Raw genomic sequence first — 27,591 nt, 5'->3', positions numbered from 1 at the left:
GCATTAAAGTCACCCTTTCTTTTGAAATTTAGAATTAAGTTGTCAGTATGCACAGGGTAGAGAGCGGTGCTCTTTGGTAAGTGACAGTAAAAGCCAGTGAATACTGAGGCATGAGAACTAACTCATCTTACTTCCCTCAGGCCAAAAAAGAGTCTATCTTTTTCTAAATGTGCTACAGTGACAGGGCTTAAGCCCTATTCTTGATACAGGAGAGCTGTAAAGTTATTCGTGCTCAGTGGGGGCTCATTCTACATCCAGAAGGAAGAGGGCTTCTGTTTGTGAAGCGTGCGTGGTCATAGAATCATGGCGGTGTAAGAGCGTTTACATTAAAGGCTTTGTATTTAAATATGAACAGAGGCAATGCTGTCTAAGGGACTTAACAGTCTTTTCGCCTCCTGTTTCAGAAAAGTGGAAGTCTGCCTATATTTGCCCAAAGCACCTATGGGGAATGCATTTGTATTGGGGGGGGGGTGTACAGAAGAGAAATTGATTCTGGTCGAAAGATAATTAAGCTTCCCTTCAGATAGATAGCCACCACTCCATGACTGGATGCTGATTGCCCTCTTCCGGCGGCACAGGTTTCAGGGGATTCTCCTGTAGAGTCACCTACACAGAGCTTGTTCTAGGGAAGCCAATTGTCTCCTGGCCTCCGACAAGGTCGCCGTTGGAGGTCAGCAGTTCAGCCCGGGTTATATCCGCAGCAGAGGCAGCTTCTGTCACCTCAACTCTCTACCTTGGCAAAGTGAAAAGTATGACTTAGAAAATGCTTTCAGTTGTGAAACTTAAATCATACACAGTACTGGCTCCTAGTGTCTTGGGCAAAACTGTTCTGTTACCGGACAGACTGGTAACTGCCACACGTTACCGGCTTTTGGCAGCATTTACAAAGGATTTTTTGACCACACTCAATTTTTGCCTAATGTGCTCACTTTGAGATTTAGTTCTTTCCACAGCAAAAGACCAACTATAATCATCGGGTCCCCCACCCCACCCCCCGCTCCTTGCAACACCCCCCCCCCCATTCCAGATAACTTATCTAGAGCAGCAGCTGATTCTAACAGTCCCTTCCAGTCAGTTTATACAAACGAATGAACACAACGACCCAGCTACGGTTCTTTTGCATTTTCTGCTTGTACTTACTCCCAGGTAGCCAAAACGACGTTCACTGAGGCCTTGTGCAACGCCGAGAGGCCAGGGCATTGAGGACGGGGAAGCTGGTGGGGTGGGAGGTGCGGTGGAAGGGAGAGGCACTAGGATCCTTTGGTTAGCTGGCTCCAGTACTATTTTAGTGTCCCTCGGTGACACTGATGTTACCGGGGTGTGACATTTGCCATGTCAATCAGGGGTGGGCCTCCCACTCACGCTCACTCCTCCACCCCGCTGTTTGAAGTAAACTTCCCTAAGTCCCCTGCTCTCCAGTCAGTTCCCACTCAGAGCGGCCCTGTTCCAAGTTTCAGACTGGGAATCATACAGGGAGCAGGCAGCCTCTGGGAGCAGCTGGTGGGTTTCAACCATAGAACTTGGGCTTAGCAGCCCAACGCCTAACCCACAGCACCACCGGTCCTGCATCACCAACCAGCACGGTGGGGCACTGTGTCTCTTCCTTATTTTGCGCCTCTTGGTGATGCTGTTGGGTAACAGTCGGACTGCTAACTGCAAGGTCAGCTGTTCAAAACCCACCAGGAGAAAGGTGGGGCTGTCTGCTCTGATCAAGAGGTATGGCCACAAAAACCCTTTAAAGCACGTTCTCAACCTGTGGGTCGCGACCCCTGTGGGGGTCAAACGGCTCTTTCACAGGGTTGCCCAATTCATAAAAGTAGCACAAAAAAATGACAGTGATGAAGTAGCAACGACAATAATTTGATAGTTGGGGGGGAGGAGGTCACCATAACCTGAGGAACTGTATTAAAGGGTCTCGGCATGAGGAAGGTTGGGAACCACTGCTGTAAAAGGGTCACTCTGGGTTGAAATGAACCCAACAGCAGCGCGTTTTTCACATTTAGATGTTGGGATGGGCGGGGGAGGCAAGCGCCTCCAAGCCAATGCCACAGTCCAGCGTGTTGCTCAGGTAGAAGCCAGAGATACTCAAGCCTTTCTGTTTTCCTTCCTCCTCCCCTGCCCCGCCCTTTAGATTTATGAGGAATCCAAGATGAATTTGGAGCAGGAGAGGCCCTTTGTCTGCAGTGCCCCAGGCTGCTCCCAGGTGAGTGTGAGCGTCATGGCTTTGCTGGAGAACCTCCCCTTTCACAATGCAGAGTCCTGTGGGGGTTTCTTCTTCCCCACCATCTTCAGAATCCTACCCCCCTCATCACCATGGTGATTTCCCTTTTTGAAGAGTGCCAGCCACTTTTGCCCCAGTTGTCTCCACCCATCACTTCCTCCTGGAAATAACCCAGCCTGATCCTGCCAGCAGCTGTGCAGGACTGCTGTTTCAGAAAGGTCCACGAAGGCAGCCGCTGCTTTCCTGGTGATCGTGCGGGGGCCTTTGACTTGTTGGTGAAGTCTTTTACTGGCATAGATGGTTTCGGTTTGTTCTGCCTGGTTTTCACCTTTGAGCCTTGTCGGCCTCCTAGCCCCTGACTTAGCTGTTGGTCCCAGGGTGGGTTCTCACCTTCCAGGGGAAGACACTGATTCCATTCCTGGAGCTCTTGCACAGTGACCGCTGTGCTATGATGTTGAACATATTGCAGTGAGCTTCCAGACTAAGATGAGCTAAAAAGAAAGGCCTGGTGATTAGTTCCAGAAAATCAGTCCATGAAAACCCTGCGGGATCACAAAGGTCCAATCCCCTTGTGTATGGGTTTCCATGAATCTCCGCCCTACTCCACGTCAGCTAACAGCAGTGACATACATGTTCCACTACCTATCCAACCCCAAACCAAACTCACTGCCATCTCGTCGGTGCTGACCCATAGCAACCTGATAGGACAGGTTTTCAACTCTTTATGGGCACTGAAAGCCTCATCGTTTCCCTCAGAGCGACTGGGTGGTTTTGAACTGCTGACCTAGCAGTTAGCAGCCCAACATGTAACCACTACCCCCTCAGTGCTCTTCTCCACAACCCACACTTTCCCCATTTGTCTGAACTTTAAAAGGGCAAGTGGACCCAATGCGTGGTGCTCATCAAGTGACATTTTTGTGAGTATCAGATGAGGTCGTGCGCAGATAGTGTTGTGTATGGGGCTTGCTCACAGCGAGTGCTCACTTCATGTATTATTGTTGTTGCTACTAAATAAGAACCGAGCTCTTAATATATATGTATATGTACATATATATGTATATTGCAACTATCTCTCATCTAGAATCAAAGTTCTACTTTTATCTGAAGAATCGGATAGTAGAGTGGCTATGTGGCCCACCCACTTCAGACTCTTCTCCCCACCTTCCAGTCATTGAAAAATTGAGGCCAGTGACCCCATGTGGCCACTCCCAGGTCAAGATCTTCACTCCAGCTTAGACCTCAGAGCACAGGCATGTTTCCAAAAGACCTGCTCCCATCCCTTTGATTCCGCCTCACAATGACCCTGTAGACAGAGGAGAAGGCTCCCTAGGTTTCCTGAAGCTGTGAAAATGGACGGGTGAGCCAGGGGGCGGGTCGGGGGGGGAAATAACCTCAATTTTCTCTGCAAAGGGGATAGTGGGATTCAACTGTTGACCTATCCGTTAGCGGCCCAACGAGTAACTCAGCAGGCTACCAGGGTGCCTTCTGAATTGCTCAGGAGTTTCCAAAGGAGTCACGTCTCACTCTTCCGAGTGTTTATGTGATGGGGCTGGCAGGACATCTTGGAACAATGTCCAGGAAGGCTGACGAGGTCACACCCTTGGAGAAGCCTGGTTGTTTCCTATGTCTCCCCGGCGTTGGTGGAAGGCTCCAGGAGGGAAGCACTAGCCGGGAAGGCGACGCCATCAGCCACTGCTGGAGCAGCCAGGGTTCTTTGCTTAGGTCCCGGCAGGCTCAACAGGAGTTTTCGTATGACGTTAATTTCTACCTTCCAAAGAAGAAAAGCAGCAGATACAATTTAGCTGCAAGCAGAGGTATTCCAAATTGGTTTGGGAGCTCACTTTGAAATAGCAACCACTAGGAAAACACAGATGGGTTGACAAGTAACTTGGGAAAATCTTGCACTGCCAGGGATAAACCATTGTGAATGTTACAAAACAAAACAAAACTTACCCAACCAGAGGAGAAAGCAGATCTGTACCTAGTTTCTTCAACGAGAAGTACGCAACCCCCCAGGGATCAAATATTTTGAGCAATGTGTTTTGCTTGGCTCTGGGAAAATTAAATTATACTCAGTCAAGTCACGCAATGTGTTTCCTTTTTTAATTTGCCCTGCTCCAGGCACTGTGTGTGTGTGTGTGTAGGGGGGGGCGGGTCGGGGATAGCAGACAAGACCGAACACCTCTGTCCTCACGGAGTGTCCGTTCTACACAGCAAACATGTAGCCACGGGATTCATTAATCAGTTGATTAGTTGGTGAGAATATTCTGTGAATGAAGAGCACAGGCCACCTTGGAATAGCATCATAAAGCAACACAATAAAACCAAACTCATGGCCACTGATCCTATAGGGACTCATGGGGACCCTATAGGACCGAGTCGAGCTGTCCTATCAGGGTTTCTAGGTTCCTATCTTTACAGTAGCGGCTCTTCTCATCTTTCTTATGAGCAGCAGCTCCTGGGTCCTAACCACTGCTATTTATTTCCCTTAGGACATCCAAAAGAGGGTTTATTTTACTTGGAGGTTGGGCGATGGGAGACGATTCTCAGGGGGGCATATTTGAGAGCATGGGATCCTTTAGAGTCCAGGTTGAGTTCGGGTGCCCCCCATGTCGGGGTGATGACTGAGAGGAGAGAAGACTACTTTCAGGAAGAGATTTTTACCCGTGTCTAATATTCAAATAAGCCAGGAGGGACGAGAGCTGTGAGCAGATGATTGGGCTGGATGCCAGAGATCCCCAGGTCTTGGCACGATTGACCTTTGGGGATAGGTCACACAATTCTTTCTCGTGTGTGAGAGAGGTGTCTGGTGCATGGTGGGATATTCAGAAGCACCCAACTGTGACACCCTAAATTCTCTCCAGACATTGCCAAATGTACACTGGGTGGCAAAGCCTCCCCCATTTGAGAGAGCCACCGTGCTCCGGTTTGTATTGTAACTTCTGCCTTTCTTCTTTCTGGGTTCCTTCCCTCTGCAGGGTCACCAACCCCTAACTGATGCTGTCCACCTCAATTTTACAAATTGCTACAAACTGTCTTAGCTTCTTTTGGGAATCCAGAAGGTATAATTAAATTAATGCCGCCGCCAAGGTGTGGTCACTGGTGTCCGGCGCAGCAGAGCGGGGGCAGTGTGAGGCCTGAGCTGACTGTTGGGTTTGGCCGTTGGGCACTCACTGGCACCCTATGAGAGAGGAGCAGGGGTGGAGGCCAGATTGCCAGGGATTAATGCGAGAGTGGGTGGGAGGAAAGTGGAGGGGGAAAGTATAGAGGGCTCTTTCAAGACAGGTCGGCTGGGAAGGGAGAAGGGTGATCTAATGGTAGCCTGAGAAGGAAGCAGTTGGGAAAGATTCTTTTTAAATGAAGGGCTGGGTGGGCTGGGTTTACTCAAGAGTTAAGAAACCCAGGAGAGGAAGAGAGAGAGAGACTGCTCGCATGAAGGACCACGGCCAGGGAGCCAATCCCAGGAGACAGGGGAGGTGGTGGAAAAGAGAGAGTACTTAGTCCCCCTGAGACGCAGGGGAAAAGGGAGAGAAGGAGTCTGCTTTGAGCGACTTTGCCCCTCTCAGTGAAGGAGCAGGTCATTTTCTTGAGAAGGAGGGTGGAAGACAGGAAAGCTGGCACAAGCAGATGGTATTGCATCTTGATTGTAAAGCACCATTTCAAGCCACCTCCACACACCTTTAGGTTGAAGGACACTCTAAAATACACCATCCCTGTTTCCTGTGAAGCGTGTCTTTTTTCTTGACTCGCTGTGTCTGCCTTTCAAGTGATCATGTCTAAGCACCAAGGAATTCTGGCCGCTGCCCAGTGGGACCCAGGGTTTCCTGGTGGGGTACCAGGACCTCACGGAGGAGCCAGCCAGCATGATCCCGACACTGACTTTAGCAACGTTCCACAGCCTGGCAATAGGCAAAAAGAGGAAAAGGACTGAGAACAGAAGAGGGAGTCCCTGTTAGGGGTGCCCATGCTTGCATCGAGTTGGGGTTTTGGAAAGGATCCCCCTGCCTTTCTCTCATTGGAAAGAAACAGGAGCATAATCAGAATCAACTATAAACCTGGGAGAGTTCAGTGCTACAGCTTCTTGGCAGCCGTTGTCCCCAAAGTAACGAGAACCTTCTCTCGCTCTTTCTAATCTCACAGAGTCAGAGCTAATTCTATTGCTTCTTTTCCCACTCCATAGCTGCCTCCTCACCCTCAGTGGCCTGCCTCTCTCAGCTCTATATTTATTGTTTATTTTGTTCATTTATAATTTGCGGTTAATTTTACAAACCACATTGCCTTTTTGGGGAAGTTAATGAACTAGAATTAATTCCCAACATTATTATTTCACAAATATCCTGGTCACTAGTCTATTTTAAGCTCTCTTTCCGTACAGGCCAATGTGGTTTGCAGAGATGAACCAAAGGATGTGGCTGCATTGTTTGTTGTTATGTATGTGATAGAAAAAAACAATCAAATGTAACTTTTGACAAAATGACTGGGAAATTTACTCGGTGTCTCTCGATCATCGGTAGCGGTTGTCATATCTGTTTGATGCAGTCCCTGTGTAGTGTTAGAGCGTGTCGAGAAGACAAGTGATGCAGCAGCAGCAGGCCAAATATTCTTGTAAACTTGGATGTATTCAGAAATCTGGTTCAATGGCCCACCTTCCCTGTTCTTCAAATTCTATGCTCTTCAAGTTATCTAATATAAATGACTCATAAACGTGTGATATGTATGGGAAAGCGACCTGTAGCCTAGCCCATAGATTCAAGCCCGTAAATTTCCTCATTCTCTTGAACACAAAATGATACTATTTTCAGAAACGATTTCTACCACATTATATGATGGCTTTGGAACAAGAAAGTAGGCAGCTCCAAATGAGCTTCTAATTTGTCCAAGAAAGATTGAGAAATATTCAGTAGAGTCTATTGTCTGTCATTGTCTTTGCATCTGACTTTGATGAGAGGGATACTCCGATCAGTTCAGTTATTAAAAACATGCTACATTGAATCAGAATAGGCAAGGATCTGCTGCAATAATAAATTACACCCAAATTTCAATGGCTTTAAATAATAGAGCTTTATTTCTATAGTTCAAGGTAGTTTGGCAAGAGAAGGGTGCCCTTGATAATCTTTCAGAGAGTTAGGCTAATGGAAGGGCCCCCGTTGTCATGACTGAAAGTCACCCTGCTAATGGAAAGATGGGGAGAACTAGAGCGCCTTGGATCAGGAACTGAATGTTCTTCTCTGGGTGATGTGTCCATTTCCTCATGACCCAATGGGAACCATTAGTCATGTGGCCCACTTCAACACATGAGGGCTAGCAAGTACAGTCTAAACATGCGACCAGAAGCCAGGCAGCCAACAATATGTGAGAGCAGGATTTGTAACAACCGAAATGTCATTCTCTAACAATGACAAAATCAAGTGCTGGCTTGTGATATTGTACAGAGAGAGTATAGGATGCTAAAAAGAATCCCTCGTGTGCTACACGACCATCTGTCTATTACAGGGATGAAGCAGAATAAGTGGGGATTGAAATTAGTGGCATGAAACAAATATGTATGGAGTGTTGAATGGAAAACGGATCTACTCTGTAAAACTTCACTCAATTCACAATAAAAAGCTAACAAACAAACAGAAAGCAAATGTAATAGTTTAATGGGGGAAAAATCTTGGTATAATTACCAAGAAATCAGATAATGAGTGGGCAAGGTCTTGGTAAACTGAAACATACTATACAAATGTCATGGTACAGATTTCTAGATACAGATGTCAAATAATTAAGCATGGCATGTAATTCTTCCCCAAAGTCTGATAGGAATCAAGATTCTTTCCCTGTTTCATGCATTTCTTCCACTTCTGATTAATCTATAGCTCTTGTCTAGCATGCTTATCATGCCTTAGACTTAATTCTACACGATTATGTTGAACAGAAACTATTAGAAGTTCCAAATGTTTTTTCAAAACTCTAGTGCCATCCTGGGCTAGGCCCATGTTCCTACTTTGGACATGGCTTGAGAAAACCCCCCAAACTTGCTCCATCGAGTCAATGCTGACTCATCCCGACCTTCTGTGCATTTCTGAGACTCTTTACTGTTTCAGAGAGTAGGAAGCCCAGTCTTTCACCAGGCAGATCACAGCCCAGTGCATAACCACTGCACCACCAGGGCTGACTCCTATCAACATGGTAGAGTTTTACTTTTGTCACCTCACTGTTATGAAATCTTCTTTGGGGCCATGGATAAAATGAATTTAAACCCTCTTTCATTCTTTGTAGAAGCTGGCAAACGTAGGTGTTAGGCAAGGATATCATCTTAGTATATATGCTATCTTAGTAGTTTAATGACTAGGCATTACCATTGGTCATATTCAGATGCTCGTAAGCAGTAAGGTTTTGGTGTGGCACCAACTGTTTGTGCTTGGCTCCTGACTGAGAGTTCGGTGCTTTGAATCCACTGGTGGTGTCAGGGCAGACAGGCTTGGCTGTCTCATTCTATAAGGTTGCAACCATTGAAAACCCAGTGGGATGGAGTTCTAGTCTGATCAATAGGACATCACCATGAGTTGGGAGTCACTGGCAACTGGTTTTGCTTGTTGGTTGGTTTTATAGAAAATGCTAGATTGTAACGGTTGCAATCAGTGACATGAAGCAACACACGCATGAATTGTTCAATGGACGACTAATCTGCCCTGTAAACCTTCACTCAAGAAATGAAGAGTTTGAGAGGAAAGGAAAGGAAAGAAAAGAAATGAAATGAAACCAGGCCAAGCCCTACACCCACCCCACCTTCCCCTGGATTGTAATTATTGTAATTATTTTTAAAACAGAAAACCAATAAAGTTAACAGTTCCCAGAGAAGGTGTGTGAGGAATCAGAGAGTCAAGAGCTGATCTCCAATTGCTTGATATCATTCAGCCAGTTTTTCCTGCCATGCAGCTCAGCCCTTTGGTAAATTAGAATGTAAATAAGTTTGCATGTATTTGGGTACAATTCACAGGAGCATCACAGCATGTTTTGCTTTTACATAAAATAAAATAACATAACTTAGGTATGCTTTCACACTTTTATGAACTTTTTTTTAATATTAGGATTTCAATCCTGAATGTATATCGATTCCTATGATGTCAGATGTATTACCAAACTGAATGGTTCTTCTCTTCTCCCCTCTTCCTTCCTCCCCTCGTTGTCAACAGCGCTTCCCCACAGAGGACCATCTGATGATTCACAGGCACAAGCACGAAATGACTCTGAAGTTTCCCGCAATAAAGACAGACAGTATGCTGGCGGGTAAGGAGCCACAAGGCAAAACGAGTTTGGGGGAATCCATCGGCAGTTCAAAAATCAAGAGCTAATTTGAGTGAAGGGAAAGGCAATATATAATAAGAGAGCTCTTAGGGGCCAAAATGATGGATGCAGGGGAAGACAGTGGGAGGTTTCCAAGAGTTATAGGCACCTGACACAAATGCTGTTATTCACAAAGTCCCGTAATAGCGGTGAATTACAAGTACACACTGGGAAAGACATGCAGGCTGAACAGGCGTGGGAAGGAGAGTGGATATATACCCATGCACTTATATGTATGTATATACATACTATACTCAGTATACATTATACATGTTATATACTAGATGTACATAGGGCTGTGACAGAGGATATTTGTATATGTGTATTTATCTTTGCTGAATATGGTGGTCTATCCAGGGAGAAAATTTATGAAAATGTCTTAGAACCAAACACCTTGAAGGAATGACTTGATGGGCTTGAAGGACATGACCCTAGGTCTTGGGGCACCAAAGTCAATTGGCATGACACAGTTCACAAAGACAATGTTCTGCATCCTACCTTGGTGAGTCCTGACTGGGTCTTAATTGCTCGTGAGCAGCCAACTAAGGTCCAAGTATTATTGGTCTCTTCGCTTTTCGGAGGAAAGAAGAGTAATGAAAACTGAAGTACACATGGACACAATTCGTCCAGTGGACTAATGGACGACACAAACGCCCCATGAAACCAGAAGAACTGGATGGTGCCCACTACCACTTCCAACTACACTGAAAAGAATCTTATTAGAAGCTCCTGGAAAGAATGGAAGAAAAAATGTGGAACAGAACACAAAACCATAGAACAGACGAGGCTTATTGGTTGGATTGAGAGACTGGAGGGACCCCCAAGCATCTGGCCCTTAGTCACCCTTCAGATCTGGGCATGAACCCACTCCCATCCAGTTACCCTCGGGTTGGGCTAATCAACCACTTAAGATCAACAGGGCAGCATTTGGCTCAGGACCGAGGGTTAGGAAAGTAGGAGTGGAAGCAGGGAATGCTGGGAACAAGGCGGGGTGATGGGACTGCAGTCAATGAGTTGCAACCAAACTTGCAGGAACTGCTATGTGCAAAACTCGCAGTCCGCTCTGGACTCCTACATCACAATACAATGTTTAAAAAATACAGAATTCTTAAATCCTCCCCCCTCCCCCACTAGCATGATCTCAGTTCTACCTTACAAATCTGGCTGGACCAGAGGATGTGCACTGGTTCAGATAGGAACTGGAAACACAGGGAATCCAGGGCGTATGATCCCTCCAGGACCAGTGGTGAGAGTGGGGATACAGGGAGGGTGGGGGAGAAAGGGCGAACTGATTACAAGGATCTATACAAGGATCTACATATAACCCCCTCACTGAGGGACACACAACATAAAAGTGTGTAAAGGGAGACATCGGACAGAGTAAGACATGACAATATAATAATAATTTATAAGTTATCAAGGGTTCATGAGGGAGGAGGGAGCGGGGAGGGATGGGAAAAATGAGGAGCTGATACCAAGGGCTCAAGTAGAAAGCAAAGGTTTTGAGAATGATGGCAACAAATGTACAAGTGTGCTTGACACAATAGATGTATTATGGATTATGATAAGAGTTGTATGAGCCCCCAATAAAATCAAAGAAATACCTAATGCCTTTGAAAAGCAGAGCAGAGGTAAAAGAGCGAGGCTCAGAAATATCATCAGCTCATGCAAGTTCACTGAAATATTTGAAGAGCTGTGACTTGTCATTTTCTTGCACATTTATTCATCATAAATCTTGGCTTTGCGTGGATATATATATATATATCCACGCAAAGCCAAGATTTATATATATATATAAATATATATATATAAATATATATATAATATATATATATAATATATATATATATATATAAAATATATATATATATAAAATCACCTACCTGTGGCCACGCAATCAACCAGTATTCCTTGAGAAGAGGCATTCCGTGACGCTCTTCTCTGGCACGCTCACAGTGCAGTGTGTGTGAGCGCTGAACTAAAGCACAGGCTCATCCCTCATCTAGAGAAAACAGGTATTGCTAGCAGACCTGCTACAAGGCTTTTGAAGAAGGCGCCCTCATTGTGGGCTGAAGTGGTGATCACAAGTGGAAGACGAAATGAGCTAATAGATGGGAATGGAGAGAGTTCTCAGCGAATGTGAGCTGAGACAACAGTAACAAATTCATCCATGTCTTAGGACCCTCCCTTCCCAATTTGAGAGGCAGCACATGAGAATGTGTGTGTGTGTGGGGGGGTGCACTGGATGATGAAGCCTGACCTCCTGCTGGGCTTCTGTTTCCACCAGCTATGCAGTCATGGACAAGCCATCTTTCTGGGCCTCAGTTCCTTCACCCACCAAATGGGTACAGTGCACTCTGTCCAGCCTGTCTCTAATGAGAGGATGCATGAAATACTTCAAAGACCAAAGCAGGGGAAGCCATAGCACCTCCCTGGAGCCTTCTTAGGCTAGGAAGATTGTATCTAAGCCCCTCTGGTAACAGAAGAGAAACAGATTGTGCTGGCAGGTCCCAGACATAATTTCATGTTTCCATAGCAGTTGAATTTTACAGGTATCTTATGATCATAATTAGTAGTAAGCGCTCTGAGAGTTTTGTCTGACAGCCCCTATTTTACTGAGAAAGGAGGAGGGCTACCAAGAGATGAGTTGGCTTTTCAGGGTCACGGAGCAGGGCAAAGATTAGGGCCCTGGATCGTGTGATCGTAACCCTCTGACTTGCACTCGGCTTCTGGACCGTCAGGCTCTGCCAGCTGATGTACACAGTCACATGCTCCGGGTGACAGACCATCCACCCATCTTCACAGTCCACCCATGGCTGGTTAATAGGGCGGATGTACTGTGGTCTAGAGGAGTCTCAAAGGCCACCTCTTCCCGTCTGTCTCCACTGTCCCCGCTCACCCCCACCACACACCCTCAGACTCTGTTTGTTTTTATTGAACTAGCTGGCTCTTCAGAAGTAGTGTTGTCTTGCCTTAAGCCTACAATCAGAGATCTAGAAATGCAGCTTTGTCCAGAACTACAAAAGTCCCCCGAGTTAGCCACCGCCCATTTTTCAGTCTGTTGTGCTGTGATAATGAGAGGGCCACTATGCTGCTGGAAGCTATAACATGGGGATTTCCAAGAATATCAGCAGTTCCAGGTTTCAGCACTGTCTAGGGAAGACAGACGAGGAAGAAAGGACTGGCAATCTGCTTTGGTACATGAGTCAATGGAAACCTTCTGGGTCATAGTAGAACAGTGTTCCCTGCGGTGCTGGGAGATGAGCAAGCATAGCTATGGCGGAGACAATGGCACAGGCCTGGGCAGCGCTTTGCTTGGTTATAGACAAGGTTGCTATGAGTAGGAGCTGATGCCATGACAACTAACAATAGCAACACTAGGAGGCAGATTAGCAAGTATAGCCTGTCCTTTTCTTCTTTGGTTTGCTCTATAGGGTGATGCAAGGAGGCCTGCTGGTGTGGTGGTTCATCAGCGGGGCTGCTAATCATAGGTCAGCAGCTGTAACCACCAGGTGCCTCATGGGAGAACCATGGGGCTTTCTACTCTGGTAAAGAGGTATGGTCTCCGACCCCACAGGGGGCAGGTCTAACTTGTCGTGTAGGGTTGCCATGAGTCAGCATCAAGCCAATGGTAGTGTGTTGGGTGCGTTTTCTATTGGGTGATGTCGTATCCCTAGGGCGTAGTGGTTATTCATTAAGCTGCTGGCCACAGTCGCAGCTTGAAACCATCAGCTTCTCTGTGGGAGAAAGATGAGGCTTTCTACTCCTGGAAAGAGTTCTCCTCTCAGAAAGCCAGTGAGTTTATAGGACTAGGTGAAGTGTATTAGGCATTGGACTAGTAACCACAAGGTTGGCGGTTCAAAACCCCACCAGCTAGAATGAGTCTACCTGTTCCCACAGATTTGCAGTCTTGGAACCTTATATGGCAACACTGTACGTCGAAATCTACTCCACGGCCATAGGCTGGGTTTTGGTCTCACACGGCCGTACATACTGTAATTGTATCTTTCAACAGTGAACATGAATACGTAAGTGCCAAGGCTATACACTTTAAAATCCCCAATACTTAAATGTATGTTATCCTTTTTTCCCCTTCAAAACCACATTTTGTAGTGTTAGGAAGTCAAACTCACAGATATCAAATGGATTCCAACTTATAGCAACCTTAGTAGACAGATAGAACTGCCCTTTGGGGATCCTGAAGCTGTAACTCTTTATGGGAGTAGAAAGCCTCATCTTTCTCCCAAGGGAATGGTTGGTGGTTTCGAACTGCTGACCTTGAGGTTCCCAAACCAATGTGTAACACACTACACCTGTTACAAGGGTTCTTTGTAGTGGGAAGGGAGTAGCAAAAACAAAACAAAACAAATTCATACCATGGAGTGGATTCTAACTCATAGTGACCCTATAGGCAGAATAGAACTCAGAAACCTTATGGGTTTCTGAGACTAATTCTTTAGGGGAGTAGAAAGCCTCATGTTTCTCCTGTGGAGTGGTTGGTAGTTTCAAACTGTAGACCTAGCAGTTAGAGCCCGATGTGTAGACCACTGTGTTACCAGCGCTCCCTGGTAGTGTGGTGTGTGTGTGTGTGTGTGTGTGTGTGTGTGTGTGTTGTGTGGTTGGCAGGGGGTGAGGGGTGGTGGTAAGTATTAGAGATGTGAAGCCATTACTACTCTCCAGTTAGTACCAGCTGCTGCCATGGCCCTACAAGGAGTCCTGGCTGTGGGGCTCAGAAAAAGCAGCAGCAGATGTACAAACGCTGGGATGAAACATTGATGTAGATGAGAGCATTACCTGCAAACTCGTTCTTGATTAAGTTCTTGCAGCTTCGTAGTTGTGCATCCCAGGCCCTTACTAGACGGAGGCTGTTGCTGGGAATAAATGCAGCACCAGGTGGAAAATTACAGAAAGCTAATCTGATTTTTATCATTAATCTTGGGGTGAGAAAATGGCAGAAATGTGAAGGCAAACTGCATGAATTTTCATATTTCCTTTTTCTCGCTCATGTTTTATTGTGAAGTCGGTTGAAGTCCATTTAATACTCCCAGTGAAATTAAGTCCTAAAATTTAAAACTTTTACCCACTTTGTGTGTTCATAGTCTCATGACATTATCTTGCTGGAAAAGAATACAGCCCAGCTATGTTACTCTGCTTGCAGGGAGATGAATTTGTTGTGTGTGATACAATAATATGATCCTGATGGAATTATAATAGGCCAGCCTGAAACTATCAGCCACGACAAGGAAAAAAGACAAGGCTTTCTACTCTCTTAGAGTTGCAGTCTCAGAAACACGCAGGGCCAGTTCTATCCTGTCTTACAGGGTCACCACGAGTCAGAATCTACTCAGTGGCATATGAGTATCTGTTGGGGTATTTTGCTTTGCTATTTTCCCCATGAAAACACTTGGAAGTTTATTCATGTCAAATTTCATCTTCGTTGTAGCCTGTTAAATTGTGACTGCAGGTGGGGTTAAAAATTCTGCTTGTCTAAACTTCAGTTTATTGAAAACTTCAGGATCCGTTTTTATTAAAAAATATGTTCATTGAAATGATTTCTTAATGTCGCCTTAAGCCTAGTTTGTGGTTCAGAGTCGAGAGGAATGGTTCCCTGCACGGAGCCAGAGTAACAAAAAGAATCAAATGTCTACATTAAATATTATATCAATAAACATCTGCAGGACAAAGATCCTCATGCCCCTTTTAGGCCCTCCCCCCAAAAAAATACTTAATTGCACGACATTTCCTTTTGAACACCATGGGATTGGGCATTTATTAGAAGATAGAGTGTGGTGAACATGGAAAGACTAGCAACAGGGTAGCTGCTTGCTTAGCCTGCATTTTTTGAAAATCGCTACATTCTTCAGCCCTCGGAAGTGTTAGAGTTAGGAAAGGGCTAAGATGCCACGCTGCTGTTTGGGTGCCCTGAGCCAGCTCCACTTCACAGCACCTTAGTGTACAGCAGAGTGAGACGCTCCCTGGGCTGGTGCTGTCCTCACGATGTTGTTACATACGAGCCCTTTGTTGTAGCCACGGAATCTGAAAAGGTTGTAATAATTTGATTGTTTCCTATAAAATAATAAACTCTACCTGGTCCATTTTATTTATGTTCCCAAATGGATTCAGCCTCTGGGAATCCCCTCTGACCAGAGAGCAGGGATGGGAACAGAGAGAGAGCATTGGAAAGTAGATGAATGCAGATGTAGCTAGGTAAAAATTTGACAGCTTATCATTTTTTCTCCCTTTCAACCCATTTTAAATTCGTTCTGGTTTTTGTCATTTTCTGTTTTCTTTTCAATGGGAAAAAAGTTTTCTGTTTTATTTTATTATTTTGTGTGATGTTTTCTTTAGATGAAATCCAGGATAGATACAGCGATAGCCACAGCAACTAGATTAGTTGTTTCTTAGGGTTGTGGCAGGGGAGCTAATAACAGTGAGTACAAGCGAGAAGCAAACATTCCAAAATGCACTGTGGTGATGGTGACATGACTTTAAAAAAATCATTTGATTGAGGCTCGCACAACTCTTATCACAATCCATGCATGCATCCACTGTGTCAAACACATTTGTACATTTGTTGCCATCATCATTCTCAAAACATTTGCTTACTACTTGAGCCCTTGGTGTCAGCTCCTAGTTTACCCCCCTCTATCCCCCCTCTCCCTCCCTCATGAACCCTTGATAATTTATAAATTATTATTATTTTGTCATATTTTACACTGTCTGACATCTCCTTTAACCCACTTTTCTGTTGTCCATTCCCCAGGGAGGAGGTTATATGTAGATCCTTGTAATTGGTTCCCCCTATCTACCCCACCCTCTTTCTACCCTCCTAGTATCACCATTCTCAGCACTGGTCGTGAAGGGATCATCTGTCTTGGATTCCCTGTGTTTCCACTTCCTATCTGTACCAGTGTACATCCTCTGGTCTATCCAGATTTGTAAGATAGAACTGGGATCATGATAGTGGTGGTGGCAGGGGAGGAAGCATTTCGGAACTAGAGGAAAGTTATATGTTTCATCGTTGCTACCCTGCACCCTGACTGGCTCGTCTCCTCCCTGAGACCCTTCTATAAGGGGATGTCTAGTTGCCTACAGATGGGTCTTGGGTCCCCCAATCTGCACTCCCCCTCATTAACAATGATTAGATTTTTTGTTCTTTGATGACTGATAACTGATCCCTTCAACACCTCATGATCACACAGGCTTCCTCCATGTGGGCTTTGTTGCTTCTGAGCTAGATGGCTGCTTGTTTACCTTCAAGACTTTAAGACCCCAGGCGCTCTATCTTTTGTTAGCCGGGCACCATCAGTTTTCTTCACCACATTTGCTTATATACCCACTTGTCTTCAGCGATTGTGTTGGGAAGGTGAGTGTCATGGAATGCCAGTTTAATAGAACAAAGTGTTCGTGCATTGAGGGAGTATTTAAGTGAAGGCCAATGTCCATCTGCTACCTTAATACTAAACCTATAAATATATGCACATAGATCTATTTCTCCATCATCATATACAAATATATTTACATATGCACATGCCTTTATTTAGATCTCTAGAAATGCCCATTGCCTCCTAGTTCTTTCATCTATTTCCTTTTAAACCATTGAATTATATGATATGTGAATTCTATATCAATATAACTTAAAATTTTTAAAAGATTGACTTTCCATAAGTATCATGCTGTGCAAGGTGCTGGAGATGCTGCCAAATATTTCTCTAACAGATGACGTTTCTTTCCTTGCGGAGTTCTTTACCCTCAAGGCAAAGAGCTGGTAGGGAGGGAGGTAGACAATAAACATCAATGAAAAGAAAGAGAAATAAACATGAAATGCTCTGTAGTGACGAGTGCTAGGTGATGATAAAGCATGATCATATACCAGTAAGTGGTGGAAGCCTGCCTAAAGGTGTGTGGTACGGGCAAGCCTCTCTGTGGGAGCCTAGACGTGATGGTCAGCACTGTCCTCTGCGGGCTCCTCTCTCCCGACTTCTGAACATGGTGGGACTGGGACTAGTAAGATCACAGGGAAAGACCGGGTTGAATGCAGCCGACTATATCGGGGGCCACCACTTGGAAGGACAGTCAAGAGAGCCTACCTCCCTCTTTCCAATTTCCTGACTGGATTCTCATCTCCCTCCCACCTGACCCTGGACATCCACTACAAACGGCAATACAATCCTTCAGAATCCAACTGTGCGCCAGCTTTGAATCTGGAATCAGAGTTTATTTCTAGTTCCAGACTCTAACCCCGACTACCACCACGGTGTAAATAAGTATGCTCTCCAATGAAGTGGAACATTGATTTCAAAGAGTCGAAACATCAGGGTCAAGCCTAATTCCATTGCTCATGGTTCTTGGCTACAACGCCTATTCAATAACTGTGGCTATTTCTAGAGAAAAGCTATAGAGAGATTGAGTACATCCACTTCAAATTCTTTTAGACAATGAACTTCAATGATGGAGTTCCTGGATAGAGTAAACAATTCAGCATTGGGTTATTAATCTCAAACTTGGTGGTTCAAACTCACCCATGGGCTTGAACTCACTCACTCACCCACTCACTTACTCACTCACTCACTCACTCACTCACTCACTCACTCACTCATTCACTCACACATTGCAAGAGAGTCCTGAGGATGGATCACGTCTACCCTGTAATATGTGATATCACTGTGTCTGTCATCCAAGCAGACCCTGCGGAAGCCAGTTCTATTCTGAAGTACCCAGCATTGCCATGAGTCTGAATTGACTTGGTAACAACTGATTTTACTAGTTTTCTGATTGATTCAATAAACAGAACAACAACAACACATACATAGCCTATTCTACTTAGTTTGCTTGTTAAATCCATTGATGGTGAAGGTCCTCTTGTGACCATGAAAATTAATTGAGTCTTTATTTAACAGAGGACAATAGAGACAGCTTCTATTACAGAGCAGACTGATAATAATAATAGTAATTGTTGTTGTATTTAGGTGCCCATTGAGTTGGTTCCAATTCACAGCAACCACCCCCAGTCCTGCGACATCCCATGATCGATTGTTCTTGTGTTTGAACCCACGGTTGCAGCCGCTGTGGCAATACATCCTGTCGAGGGTCTGGCTCTTTTTTTCACTGCCCCTCCACTTTGCCAAGCATGGTGTCCTTTTCCAGGACTGGTTTCTCCTAATAGCATATCAGAAATATGAGAGATGAAGTCTCACCATCCTCGCTTCTAAGAAGCATTCTGGCTGTACTTCTGTCAAGACAGATGTGTTCTTCTGGCTGTCCATGGTATTTTCAATATTCTTTGCCGGCACCATAATTCAAATGCATCTTATTCTTCTTCAGTCTTGCTTATTCAGTGTTCAACTTTGACAAGTATATGAGGCAATTGAAAATACCATGACTTAGTCAGGCATATCTTAGTCTTCAAAGTAACCTCTGAAGTATTTGTGCCCCTGCTTGACACACATTGTAACACTGTCGCTGCTCCTGGCTTTTCATTTATTAGGGAGAATGAGAAAAAGGATAATCAATTTGTCCAAGCTCCCTCACAGCCTATAATTTTCTCGCTATAAACATATACAAAGGGCATGTTGGGGTCTTAGATTATATTTGGTCATAAACCTGTGGGCTGCTTATCTTTTTGATAATCATCAGTGGCAAATAGCGTAAACTTTTCAGAAGATTATAGTAAACATGGACATTGAGAGGATCAAAGTATTGCTTAAAAAAGTCAGACTTGCTCATCTTCTAAAATCGTGTCTGACACGTAGAACATAAGTGGTTGTTAGGATTTATAGGAATTTTCACTTTTTCATCCATGTTTCTAGGTGGTCAAGAAAAAATTAGGGTTTCAGACACTTAACCCAAATACCTTGGAGGCCCCGTTCTCCAACTTTTTACATATGCAAGTCTTTTAGCATATTTCCTCCGGAAATATTTCTATGGACAGAGCAGCGCAGGGGGACCAACACGCGGGGCTGTGACTTCCACTCTTCAGCGCCGATTTCATGACCTGGGTTGAAGAGACCATCACTTTGGATCCTGCACTTCACATTTGAAACCAGACTTTTCTCGCGTGCTCAGTTAATTACAAATTCTGCTTGATCATCAATGAAGACTTGGGATAGCCGTCGGCTGAGTAAGAACCCTGGTGGCCTAATGGTTGTGAGTTGGGCTGCTAACTCCAAGGTCAGTCATTTGAAACCAACAGGGACTCCTTCGGAAAAAGAGTGACAGTCTCAGAAACTCACAGGGGCCAGTTCTACCCTGTCCTATAGAGTTGTTATGAGGCTGGTGGTTGTGAACTGCGGACCTTGCAGTTAGCAGCCCATCATGTACATTATCTGCCCAGGCACCTTCTAATCGACTCCTAGGGAAAGTTTAGGACATCCCGTCACCCAGTTCCCAGTCACCTTAGTCATAAACCCTAGCAATTCATGAGTTTGAGACTGTGCCCCATCACTCTAGCCAGAATGATGCTATCACAGCTGTTAGAAAAAGCAAATCAACCGACCCACCCAGATTTTCACCGGTGCTCTCCCATTGTGCAGCTTTCCCTCGGGGCGGACTCAGAGAAATAGCAGGATTAGTGTTGGTGAGAGATTCCTAGTGTGTCTTCACCCTCCGTAAAAGGCATACTCATTGTAAAGAAGGAGCCTGTCTAAATAAAATTCCATGGAATCCTGTCAGTGTTTTATTTTTTGAAATTCATTTCATGTAAACTGTCTTAATCAGGTGCTTATTAAAATTCAGATGGGGACTAAGTTGGATTATTTAAGGAAAAAATGAATGTGTTGAAAGGTTCATGAGCTAAATATAAACTCTCACTGCCATCGAGTCAATGCTGACTCATACTGACCCCCCTCCCCTACTCTCACCCCGTGGGTTTCCAAGACTGTAACTGTTTATGGGAGTAGAAAAGCCCAGTCTTTCTCCCAAGAAGCTGCTGGTGGTTTTGAGCTGCTAACCATGTGCATGACCACTATACTACCTATAAATATACAGGGAGCCTATAAATTATAAGGGAAAAAGACCCCAGACAATATCTTTTTAGAGAACTCCAAATAGGTATATCCTTTCCCATACTTTCCTCTATTGATTTTAGTGGCCTGCTTGAGGAATTCAAATAAGCCACATTTTATTGGCTGAATCTGACATGAAAATAGTGAATGCATTGTCTTTAAATGTACTGTAATTGGAATGTTTACTAACTCTAATGACCTTTAATATAACTTCCCTGAATTAGTGCTTTCGCAGTACTATGAACCCATTGCCAGAAAGTTGATTGATTCTGAACCCATGGAGATTGTGTGCAGCCTGGTTGACTAGAGGAACAAATCCAGTGACACTCATAGACATCTAAGAAAGAGCTTTACACCAAGAAGTACTTGTATCTTAGGAAAACATCCCAGCCCTGTCTAACTCAAGTCCATAAGTCTGCCACTAGCCCAGAAGTTCCTCTTCAGACTCATGCAGCCGTGTGCAGTGGTGCAGACTGCAGGGAGATCACGGGCTGCGGGGAGCAGGAGCAGAGTCATGTGGGTCCAAGGTCGGTGGAAACGTGGCAGGCCTCCAGCGACTCTCAGGGTCAATGGCAAAGTTCCAGCAGGCAGGAGGGAAAGTGGCAGAGAGAGGGCAGTTCCCAGTGTCCTAAGAAGGCCACACCCCCAAGGAGACAGCCTCAGGCTGATTGACAGGTTGGGTTTCACACCTACACCTTTATACATCTTCAAGTTGATACACCATTATCTAACTACCACAGCGACCCTATGGGCCAGAGTAGAGCTGCCCTGTAGGGCTTCCACAATTCTCAATCTTTACGGAAGCGCACAGCCTCATCTTTCTCCTGCAGAGAGACTGGTGGATTCAAATGACAGCCCCTTTGGCTACCCCGCTGGGAACTTCAACTACTGTGCCACCAGGGTTTCTGATCGTCTTGTTAGCCACGACCAATTCACTAGGAGCCCTGGTGGCACAGTGGGTTAAGCACTGGGCTGCTCACCAAAAGGTCATAGTCTGTAGGAGAAAGAGGAGACTTTCTACTTGGTTAAAAAGGTGACCTTTTTGGAAAGCCACGGGGACATTTCTACTCTGCCCTGTAGGGTGGCCATCATTTGGAATCAATTCAATGACAAGGGGTTTGAGGGATTTGGGGATGGATTTAATGGGAGCCCTGGTGATGCTTTGGGTTAAGTAATGCGCTGCTAACTGAAAGGTCAGAGGTTTGAATCCATTCGCTGTGCCATGGGAGAAAGATGAGACACTCTGCTTCCAAAAAGATTTATCACTTCAGAACTCCTATGACTCAGTCCTACTCTGCCCTACAGGGTTGCTATGAGTCAGAATCACCTTGAACTACAGAGAAAAGGAGAGAAATCGATTTATTACAATATAATGTAAGGTGACTTTTGCATCCCCTTTAGTAATATTACAGTTGATGAAATCAGACCAATAGAAGTGGCCATATTCTGGTTTTGTAAGTGATGCCCTGTGCTTCCTTTTTCTGTTGTTTTGGAATTTAATCGATGACTGATCTGCCCCTTGGCCTTTTTTATCATTGAGGAAAATGAAACATGGACAAACAGAGAGCTCCAATGCAGCTCTGAAACTGAGTCAGGTGCCAGCCTACTATTAAATGTTGAACAGACTAAACACTTCTTAAAAGAAGAATCAGGTTTCCAGCTTTCACTTTGTGCTTGTCATTTAGCTTTACTGTGGAGTCACCGTACTCCTTGCAGCTGGAGCTCTTGAGACGATACAGACTAGGTCCTGGTTGGAAAAGCATTGAGAATTGCATAGAAAATATATATTTGTAGTGTTAGACTTGCCCTGCTCTGTTGGTAATATGGTGGGTGATTTCCCATTGGCCATTCGTGATCTCCTGAATCTTTTTTGCCAACATTTTTGGAGTCACATGTAGAGGCTCAGCAGGGTATTCTTAGCTTTCTTTAACATCTTAACCCTTCCTTTATGCAAGAAACAGACTCATTATTCCAGGAATGCACCAGATACTGAAATATGGCAAAATTTGCAAAGGATTTTAAAAGTAGCACCCTTCTTTCTTGTCCTATTGGTTAACAGGAAGCCAGCCATGCCCGGTGGGACAAATCAGAGAAGGGGTAAGATGTCTTAAGTGCACGTGCCGCAGGTGTTCTGTTCTCAGAGCTGGGGTGTACCAGTTGGTAACTGGCAGAGGGAGAGTGACACCCAAGTGTCTGTGCAACCTCAGGACAGACGTAGAAAAAGAACGCAGCACCCAACTTTCAAACTCAAAATCAAAGATTCTGTTGACTCTGCGATTTGGGCATGTCTCCTTCTCCCCTTCCAGCGGTCCTCCCTGAAGTTATTGTTAGGTGCTCTTGATATCTACTTATCTGCAAACCCTGGAAAACAGAGTGAGATGCTGCCCGGTCCCGTACTATCCTCACAAGTATTATGTCTGAGCTCATTGCTAGTCACTGTGGCCACCCATCTCTTTGAAGGGCTTCCTCTTTCCGGCCCACCCTCTGAGCTACCAAGCATGACGCCCATGTCCAGGGACTGGTTTCTGCTGAGAAGATGTTCAACGTCTGAGCCATCTCACCATTTTTGTTTCGAAGGAGCATCCTGGCTGTACTTCTAAGCCAGATTGGTTTGTTCTGGAAATCCACAGAACTGCTCATATTCTTTTCAAGGGCCATCATTCCATTTCACTCGTTCTTCTTCCAGCTTCTTTAGTCGTCGTGCACTTCCCCAGGTATATGAGGTGATTGAAAATACCGTGGCTGGGATGGTACACACGTTAGTCTTCAGAGTGACTTCTTGGCTCTAAAGACGCGGTAGAGAGGTCGTTGCAGCTGCTCTTCCCAGTGCAGTCTGTTGGTTGGCTTCTTGACCGCTGCTTCCCTGGGCATTGATCGTGCATCCAAGTCAAAGTAAATCCTTGCTGCCCTCTGTGTTTCTCTCTGTTTATCATGTTGTTGCCTATTGGTCCAGCAACGGAGATCTTGATTGCCTTATGTGGAGGCTGTAGTCTTGGATCATCACCCAGGTGATAACACCAAAAGAAAAGTTCGGGGAGAACTTAACAATTATCATTCAATTATTGGTCTTGTCAGTTGTGGCCAGTTGGAGTGTTACGCTTCACCAGTGTTACACCTTAGATTTCATCCATCAATAAAGCATCAACCATTATTACTCAGGCTAGATTAATTGCTGGCACTATAGCTAACTGCTTCATGCTTTTGTTTCTAAATAAAGGGTGGTTTACCAGAATTTTAATTTATGGCCATGAATATTACCCTCTGACTCTAGCTCTGATTTCAGCAGGGCCAGTTATTTGACAGGGCACTCATGCGGCTGGGAAACCCTGCCTCTTTTATTTCAGTTGCTGATAGATTTGACTGTCCTGAACATTTGCACATTTCCTGGCTTACTTGGAACTGGTACCATGTGGGATCAAAGACAACTGGAGCCCCACCATATTAATTCTAATAAATGTTCAAACAAAACTTAAGCCCCGCTTTCTGGTTCCTGTTGTAACTGGAAAGACTAGCTCATTCACGAGCAGAAAACAAATTAAAAATTAGGAACAATGTGCCTTATCTATTCCAAATGTGGATCTAGGTATCTGGTTTGCTTCTACCTAACTCTATCCTACAGCAAAGAAAGTTCCGTTCGGTGACAGCTCTGGGGCTTTCTCCTGGGTCTTCTGCTCCAGGGATGGAAAGGGAAACATCTGTCTTTACTGCCCAGGGCTCCCCCGGACCATACCCTTGACTTCCCTGTTGTTTGTGATAGACCTGTGATGATGAACAGTGTCATTGCCATCTCTGTACCATTCTCCTTCCGCGGCTCTGCTCAGACATGTCAGTGTGTGCTGGTATCTGGGAATAATTTCACTTCAGAGGAGAAGCAAAACATCTCTCGACTTGGCTTGGGGCTTGGTCTCAGATGGTAGCCTGAGTTTTATTTCAGGGACCATTTCATGAACTCAACTCAGAGTTCACACACCTTAAGCAGCCTTCTAGAATTACTTTTTGCCCCCCTACCTCTGATCAAGGGCTGTAACATGTACATTTTCAATGAAGCAGCCAGAGGAATAGGAGGCAAATTTAAGCCTATTTCATCCCCATTGGGGATAAGAAGTCCAACATTTCAGCTTTCCATGCAGCTGTCTTGGTGACACAAATAGCTTGCATTTGGGTGTTCGACATCCGTGTGAACCCACCCAGTGGAACTGTGTGTGAATGAAACGTACCGGTGATCTGTTTACGTAATGCTTATGGGCCCCGAAACCCTTACGGAGCAGTTCTGCCCTGTGACACATGGGGGCGACAGGAGTTGGAATTAACTCAATGGCACAAGTCAACGGCACCATGTGATGTTTTCTTAGATTTTACATTGGCAAAAATCATTCTGCAAGGTGGTAGAGCGTCCGTAGGACCATCATGCAGTTGTGTTGCGTGTAGTAAGGAAATGATTCCAAGATATTTCAAAAGAACCATGGGTGTTTTGAACTAACAGTAAAATTATGTGACTGAATTTCCTGTACAGAGTTTCAATTTCCTCCTAAAGCAGATAGGTAAAACAGGCTGTTACCTAATATGTTTGGTGTGAAGATGAATGACATGTTGTATTTAAAGCCTTTGGCGCACCATGTCAGGCAGTCTAAGCCCTCAATAATAAAAAGATTACATTCTCTCTCTTTCACACACACATGCACACACTTTTATTTTCAATCTTGGTCTTGTCCATTGACACTTTAGTGCATAAAACTCATTTCTCCTGGCCAACACATACACCAGAGCTCTGAAATCAAGACTGGAGAGTCAGAGGGGCATGATGTGCTTAGCCTGAGAAAGGCTCAAGTATGACTTAAAAACCAACCAACCACTCCCAAAGTTCCCTCAAGGTGATCTCACTGCTGATGACGTCATGTGTGTCAGAGTTGAACTATGCTCCATAAGGTTTTCAAGACTGATTTTTCCCCCAGAAGTTGATCACCAGGCCTTTCTTCTGTGCCTCTGTGTGGACTGGAACTGCCAACTCTTTAGTTAGCCACCAACCACAAGAACTTCTTGCTGCATCCAAGGACTGAAAAATAGCACCGATCCAAACCAAACTCACTGCCACTGGGTCGACGGCAAGTCATAGTGATTAATTGTTAATGGTTATAAATTGTGTGACCATGTACCAAGCCCTCTGGATGGCACACATTATTTATCCATTTCTAAGATCAGATCCACTGTCTTTACTACAGTTAGATCTAGATTCCAGATAAGGTGTGTGAAAATGTCTGTCTATTTTGAATGCTGCAGAAATGTTCATTTTGTCTTTTATACACACACAACACGTAGCACCGATGTTTCTATTGGACATATAGATGTTGCAAATATTAATGTCAATTGATGAGCTCATAGAACAATTTTCAATGAAATCCAGCTCTTTACACACACCTTATTTATTATTGCCAATTTATGATAGTCTGGTAGCTTCTGGGAGCCCTGGTGGCACAGTGCTAACAAATTGAACTGCCAACTATAAGATCAGCAGTTCAAAACCACCAGCTGCTCTGTGTCAGACAGCCTGGGTTTTCTACTCCCGAAACAATTTGTAGTTGAGGAAACCAACAAGGACAGGTCTGTCCTGTCCTATCGGGTCACTATGAATCACAATTGACTCGATGGCAATGAGTTTGTTCTTTTTGGTATTTGGTAGGCTCTAGAAGCCCTGGCGGCCCTCTCAAAGGTCAAGCTCTCAGTTGCTAACTGAAAGGTCAGCATTCTGAACCCACCAGCCACTCTGTTTGCAGAGGGTGGGGCAATTTGCATCTGTAATGACTTAACAGCCTTGAAAATCCTATGAGCAGTTCTACTGTATCATATAGGATCCTTTGAGTAAATATTGATGAGCAATGAGTTTGCTTTGTTATTTTGGTGGTATTTGTTTGGTGTATTACAGAGAAATCTCAGTGTTTGGGGGACTAATGAAGAGAAATACAGGGAGGGGGTGGCTGTGTTGGAATCCAAGTGCTTAGTGCTTAGCACTTGGGGATGTTCCCTGCTCAAAGGAGAAATGAGAACCTTAACTCTGAAGAGTAGACTAAATGGGGATTTCAAGCCATTTTGAACTTTAGGGTTATTAAGATATTCTTTGACTTTCAATGAACAATTTAGTGAGAGTAATTTATTGAATGGCTTAGAAAAATACATGCAGTTCTAGCTTCTTGCTAATACGGGGATTTATAAAGAGAGTGCAAGTCAGAAAAACCAGATACTCTGCCAGAGAATAGATTCTGACTCATAGTGAACCTACATAAGGTTTCTGAGACTGTAAGTCTTTTGTGGAGCAAACAGCCTCATCTTTCCCTGAGAAGCAGCTCGTGGGTTTGAACTGCGTACTTTTCGGTTAGCAGCCCAAGAGTTATCTCACTATGCCACCAAAGAGAATGCATGAGCGGCTAATTGGTTTCAACTGGAAAACACCCCCTGGTTGACTCTAGGTGCTGGCTTAGAGACTGGTGTGGTAAGTTTTGAGATTGAATGTAGATCGGTGGTTCTCACCCTTCCTAATGCCCCGACCCTTTAATACAGTTCCTCATGTTGTGGTGACCCCCCACCATAAAATTATTTTTGTTGCTACTTCGTAACTGTAATTTTGCTGTTATGAATCGTGATGTAAATATCTGATACGTAGGATATATTTTCATTGTTACAAATTGAACACAAAGAATTGTGATTAATCACAAAAACAATGTCATATATTGTGATTTATTTCTAATGACAAATAAATGAATTTTATCTTGAAGCATGGTGTAGCATGAATAACAGTCGAAACCCAGGGTCCTTGTGTGTGGGCGTATCTGCACATGGGCAGACCTGCCTGGAGACTGACAGAGGAGCAGTGTCTCGGTTCCCAAGACCATTGGAAATATGTGTTTTCTGTGAAAGGGTCATTTGACCCCCCAAAGGGGTTGTGACTCACAGGTTGAAAACCGCTGGTCTAGATTAAGCCAGCGAGTGAGGGAATCAATTAGTAATGTCTGCTGTAGCCTCGGATAGTAATAACAGGTGTGTATA

General features: G+C 44.6%; 1 protein-coding gene across 2 annotated transcripts in view; it reads left to right on the top strand.

Annotated features, from left to right (window-relative positions):
• The window catches only part of CREB5 (cAMP responsive element binding protein 5), a 491,776-nt gene that overhangs the window by 95,730 nt on the left and 368,455 nt on the right, over positions 1–27,591 (top strand). For both annotated transcript variants that reach the window (XM_075558234.1, XM_075558233.1), the window contains exons 2-3: positions 2,132–2,203; positions 9,400–9,493. In XM_075558234.1, coding sequence (XP_075414349.1) covers positions 2,150–2,203; positions 9,400–9,493 — 148 coding nt within the window. In that variant the 5' untranslated portion in view covers positions 2,132–2,149. The remainder of the gene's footprint in view (positions 1–2,131; positions 2,204–9,399; positions 9,494–27,591) is intronic.

This window comes from Tenrec ecaudatus, chromosome 9 (genome assembly GCF_050624435.1).
Source record: "Tenrec ecaudatus isolate mTenEca1 chromosome 9, mTenEca1.hap1, whole genome shotgun sequence".
NCBI classification, from domain to species: Eukaryota; Metazoa; Chordata; class Mammalia; order Afrosoricida; family Tenrecidae; genus Tenrec; species Tenrec ecaudatus.
This window is presented reverse-complemented; position numbering and strand designations above follow the sequence as displayed.